Source organism: Salvelinus sp. IW2-2015, unplaced genomic scaffold (assembly GCF_002910315.2).
Source record: "Salvelinus sp. IW2-2015 unplaced genomic scaffold, ASM291031v2 Un_scaffold1303, whole genome shotgun sequence".
Lineage (NCBI taxonomy): Eukaryota > Metazoa > Chordata > Actinopteri > Salmoniformes > Salmonidae > Salvelinus > Salvelinus sp. IW2-2015.
In genome coordinates this window covers 265,509-271,412 of record NW_019942827.1, presented here as the reverse complement: position 1 = coordinate 271,412, position 5,904 = coordinate 265,509, and the positions used below count along the sequence as shown (strand labels likewise).

At 39.1% G+C, this 5,904-nt stretch overlaps 1 protein-coding gene across 3 annotated transcripts in view; it reads left to right on the top strand.

The window, feature by feature from the left end:
• Positions 1-2,609: 2,609 nt before the first annotated feature.
• Positions 2,610-5,904, top strand: part of LOC112070356 (transcription factor PU.1) — a 16,988-nt gene continuing 13,693 nt past the window's right edge. Inside the window, exons 1-3 of one of the 3 annotated variants that reach the window (XM_024137771.2) lie at positions 2,610-2,820; positions 3,786-3,879; positions 4,825-5,018. In XM_024137771.2, coding sequence (XP_023993539.1) covers positions 2,812-2,820; positions 3,786-3,879; positions 4,825-5,018 — 297 coding nt within the window. In that variant the 5' untranslated portion in view covers positions 2,610-2,811. Of the gene's footprint in view, positions 2,821-3,758; positions 3,880-4,534; positions 4,737-4,824; positions 5,019-5,904 lie in introns of those variants that run through there. The other 2 variants (XM_070438938.1, XM_024137772.2) reach the window with 2 other exon arrangements.

Sequence of the window (5,904 nt, the reverse complement as noted above, 5' to 3'; positions counted from 1 at the left end):
ACAGTGATCGTGATACAGAGATACAGAGATAAGTGATACACAGTGATACACAGTGATACAACAGTGATACAGAGATACAGTGATACAGAGATACAGAGATACAGTGATAACAGTGATACAGTGATACAGTGATCAGAGATACAGAGATACAGAGATACAGTGATACGTGATGCAGAGATACAGTGATACAGAGATACAGAGTCCAGAGAACAGTGATACACAGAGTACAGAGATACAGAGAACAGAGATACGTGATACAGAGATACAGTGATACAGAGATACAGAGAGTGATAAAGTGATACAGTAGATAAACCAATACAAATAAAAAAAACAAAAAACTATAAATAACCAGAGTGATACAAGTGATACAGTGATACACAGAGTGATACAGTGATACAGAGATACAGAGATACAGAGAACAGTGATACAGAGATACAGGAGTGATACAGTGATCCAGTGATACACAAGAGTGATACAGTGATACAGTGATAACAGAGTGATACAGTGATACAGTGATACAGAGATACAGTGATACAGTGTACAATGATACACAGAGATACAGAGATACAGAGATACAGAGATACACGTGATACACAAGAATACAGAGATACAGAGAGTGATACAGTGAATACCAGTGATACAGTGATACACAGAGATACAGAGATACAGAGAGTGATAAGTGATACAGTGATACACAGAGTGATACAGTGGATACAGTGATACACAGAGTGTCGGATAGAGTATACAGATACAGAGATAGTGATACAGTGATACACAGAAACTACAGAGAGTGATACAGTGATACACAGAGTGATACAGTGATACAGTGATACAGTGATTACAGAGATACAGAGATACAGTTGTACAGTGATCACAGAGATACAGAGATACAGAGATGATACAGTGATACGAGAGATACAGAGATACAGTGATACAGTGATACACAGAGATACAGAGATACAGAGAGTGATACAGTGATACACAGAGATACGTGATACAGTGATACAGTGATACGTGATACAGTGATACAGTGATACACATGTGATACAGTGATACACAGTGATACAGTGATACAGTGTACAGTGATACAATGATACAGTGATACACAGTGATACAGTGATACAGTGATACAGTGATACAGTGATACACGTGATACAACAGTGATACAGTGAATCACAGTGATACAGTGATACCAAACAGTGATACAGTGATACAGTGATACACAGTGATACACAGTGATACAGTGATACAGTGATACACAGTGATACAGTGAATACAGTGATATACAGTGAATACAGTGATACACAGTGACTACAGTGATACACAGTGATACAGTGATACACGTGATACACCAGTGATACAGTGATTACAGTGATACAGTGATACAGTGATAGTACTTCCGGCGCCGAAAAGAGATGGCCGCCGTCGCTTCGCGTTCCTTGGAAAATATGCAGTATTTTGTTTTTTTATGTGTTATTTCTTACATCGGTACCCAGTAATCTTAGGTTTCATTACATCAGTCGGGAGGAACTACTGAATATACGATTAACGTCAACTAATCATCGTTTCCTACCAGGAAATATGACTTTCCGAAACGGATCCAGTGTTTTGCCTTCCACCCAATACAATGGATCTGATCACAGCCGGGCGCTTGTGCGACGCTGTAAAGGGGCAAACGAGGCGGTCTTCGTGGTCAGGCTTCGGAGACGGGCACATCGCGTCCACTCCCTAGCATACTACTCGCCAATGTCCAGTCTCTTGACAATAAGGTTGATGAAATCCGAGCACGGGTAGCATTCCAGAGAGACATCAGGGATTGCAACGTGCTCTGCTTCACGGAAACATGGCTAACTCAAGAGACGCTTAACGGAGTCGGTGCAGCAGCTGGTTTCTTCATGCATCGCGCCGACAGAAACAAACATCTTCCGGTAAGAAAGAGGGCGGGGGGTATGCCTTATGATAACGAGACGTGGTTGTGATCATCATAACAACACACAGGAACTCAAGTCATTCTGTTCACCTGATCTAGAACTCCTCACAATCAAATGTCGACCGCATTTATCTACCAGGGAAATTCTCTTCAATCATAATCACAGCCGTATATTATTCCCCCAAGCAGAGACACATCGATGGCCCTGAACGAACTTTATCTGACTCTTTGTAAACTGGAAACACACACCCTGAGCTGCATTCATCGTAGCTGGGGATTTTAAAAAGGCTAATCTAAAAACAAAACTCCCTAAATTCTATCAGCATATCGATTGTGCTACCCAGGGCTGGAAAAACCCTTATCTTGGTGAAATAAAACACAGTTGACATATCTTGGTGAAATAAAACACAGTGACTTATCTTGGTGAAATAAAACACAGTTGACATATCTTGGGAATTGCTTGTTCATCTGTCACAGGCTTGAAAGACTTACACACAATTATTGTAGTGCTTTTAACAAATATAATAGTTAAAATCCTGAAAGATAGGATGACCCATTGTTAAAACCAGAGGCAGAAAACAGTGAGACCAAACTGACGAATGTGAATATGATTGGTTCACATCCTCTGACAAATCAGCAACTTTCAGGAACTCAGAAACTGAGTGACAATCAGACGAAGATGAAAAAAAGTGAAAGTATATGATTGTCATGGTTTAATACTCTCTGCATAGTTTTTCAGCTGAGAGGCCTGATAGCGGTCAACTGTAATATTCGACTAAACGACTTCCATCAGAAGTTCAATCAAAATTAATGGGAATTAAATCAAAAGGATATTTCTCAGTTTTTTGGGGGATTATAACGGTGTGTTTTTGAAAGTCATCATGTCCTTTGTGAGTATTGTATGATCTCTTGTTTTTTACTAATGTGGCTGGGAGATTAGTACATATGAAAATGAAATGTGCTACATTGTATATATATCAAATGCAGTGGTGGAAAAAGTACCCAATTGTCATACTTGAGTAAAAGTAATGATACCTTAACAGAAAATGACTCAAGTAAAAAGTGAAAGTCACCCAGTAAAATTCTACTTGAGAAAAAGTCTAAAAGTATTTGATTTTAAATATATTTAAGTATCAAAAGTAAATGTAATTTAAACAATATACTTAAGTATCTAAAGTAAAAGTAAAAGTATAAATAATTTCAAATTCCTTACATCAGGCAAACCAGACTGCAAGATGTTCTTGTTTTTGTAATTTACGGATAGTCAGGGTCACACTCCAACACTCAGACATAATTAGCAAATTAAGTATTTGTGTTTAGTGAGTCCGCCAAATCAGAGGCAGTAGGGATGTTCTCTTGATAAGTACGTGAATTGTACCATTTTCCTGTCCAGCTAAGCATTCAAAATGTAACGAGTACTTTTGGGTGTCAGGGAAAATGTCAGGGAAAATGTACATTATTTTCTTTAGGAATGTAGTAAAGTAAAAGTTGTCAAAAATATAAATAGTAAAGTACAGATACCCGAAAAAAATGACTTAAGTAGTAGTTTCAAGTGATTTGATTTGATTTGATTTTAGTTTAAAGTATTTTTACATAAGTACTTTACACCACGGATCAAATGTGGGTACATTTTCCAGATTTACAAAATGTTCATTATGAATTTGTAAAATATATGARGAACTCTGTATTTATATCTAATGAGATGTGTATTACAGTATATCTCACTAGTAAGATATGTACTTGGCCTAGTATATGTGGAGACCTATTCTTTGAAACACATTAGGCAAACTTTTGCTATCTATCTTCATTTTTTGGGGTGCGTAATGATATGTTTTTAATCTTTCTTATTACAAAGGCACCTGAAGAAATAATCCCATACGAACCTGAGATTTATCGACCACCAGTGGAGTTATATTCATTTTTCACCAATATTGGAGAACTTCACGATGGTGAGTGGCAAAAAAACACACTATGAGTATAGTGATAAAGTTTCACGTGTTAAAGATTAAAAAGCTGTCCAAGAGGATTGGGGTCAATTCTATTTCAATTCAGTCAATTCAAGAAGTATACAATATCATTTTTAAAAATTGTCCTTATTGAAAATAAATGAAGGTTACACGCTAGCAGTCATGACTGAATTCAAATGTGAGTTGGTTTGGGGGTGTGAGTTGATGTGGGTGTCTCTTTTGTGTGTTCGCAGGTGGGAAGAGTTAGCCATATTATTTTGCCAATTAGCTAAAGCCGGCTGGTGTCAGGGCAAATGTGGCAAAATTGGTTTCACTTTGGAAAACCTATCTCTGGGGATCGTTAGGGACCATCAATAAATTACACAATATAAATGGGACAATGTTGCACATCTTTTAGTTTGTCTCATTAAATGGTTTCAATATTTGTAAATTAATTTCTACAATTTACAGTTGGTTTGAGGTTTTTTAAGTCATTGAAATTTGGAGCTATTGATCTTTAAAAAATATTGTCCCATGTACATTGTGTTGTTTACTGATAGTCCCTAAACTAGCCCAATAGGGATATCAAATGTTAAACCACATTGACCATGGGCATGATTACTTGGGTGCTGCCAGCTGTAGCCATATGGGTAGTATTGAAATTAACCCTTCATTACATGACATATCATGAACCTAACATCTCACAAATCTACGTTTTGGACGAGACTGACTTTCTAGCGGAAATTATCCTATTTACATTTTGTAGTCATTTCGACACTGGGAAAGAATGTTTCTGCCACATAGACGTTTTTCAAAATGAGAAGTTGTTTTCCTGAGCAGTTTCTCTTTAAAGCCTGCGGGTATAATTCTTTATAACTCATTGTTAGCATGTATGAGCCTTTATAATGTTTATAGCAAAGGCTTATTGATGTCTCTCTTATGGTTCAGAGCATGGCTGGGAGTATCACTCTGACCGGGGCATGCACCAGAGTGACATGTTGGAAATCTCCACACAAGGAAATCACCTGACAGAGCTCCAGAGTGTCCATTCCCAACAGCTCCTCCACCCCTATCGCTACCCCGATACCGACACCCTCCATCTGCCTCTAGGAGACCCAGGACTGGGACCCTTAACCCCACAGGTTAGTCCAACTCTAGTAGACCCAGGACTGGGACCCTTAACCCCACAGGTTAGTCCAACTCTAGTAGACCCAGGACTGGGACCCCTAACCCTACAGGTTAGTCCAACTCTAGTAGACCCAGACTGGGACCTTCTAACCCCAGGTTAGTCCAACTCTAGTAGACCCAGGACTGGCCCTTAACCCTCAGGTTAGTCCAACTCTAGTAGACCCAGGACTGGGACCCTTAACCCCACAGGTTAGTCCAACCTAGTAGACCCAGGACTGGGACCCCTTAACCCTACAGGTTAGGTCCAACTTCTAGTAGACCCAGGACTGGGACCCTTAACCCACAGGTTAGTCCAACTCTAGTAGACCCAGGACTGGGACCTCCTAACCCTACAGTTAGTCCAACTCTGTCTCTGAATTCATCTTGACAAGTAAAATGTATAATGAAATCAGTATTACTGATTTAGAAACAGTGTAGTAGCTGTGAAAAATATAAAATAAAGAATAGAAACCTGTAATGGGCTTAAAGCAATGTTTAACAGCGGTCCTACACATTAGCACACACAGTGGCAACGATTCACAGGGCATTTTATACTATAGTGGTATACACATATACCAATATACAATATCTAGAGATAATACTCTGTCTTGAGAGGGAGGACGGAGAGGTGATGAATGTTAATGTAATAGCCTACACTGTTGTTCTACAGAAACAGAGCTACAGGATTGCTCAAAATGTGCTTTCCTGAGTGGAGGAACCATTTTAGCCACAACCAAATAGCCCGTGTGAGTAGAGCGCAGTAGAATAGCGCACACTCACCACAACCGCTGGCTGTGGATAGCCTAAGGCTACACCTCATTTACTCAACCTTGCTATTGACACAATAATCTGAGGTAAAGG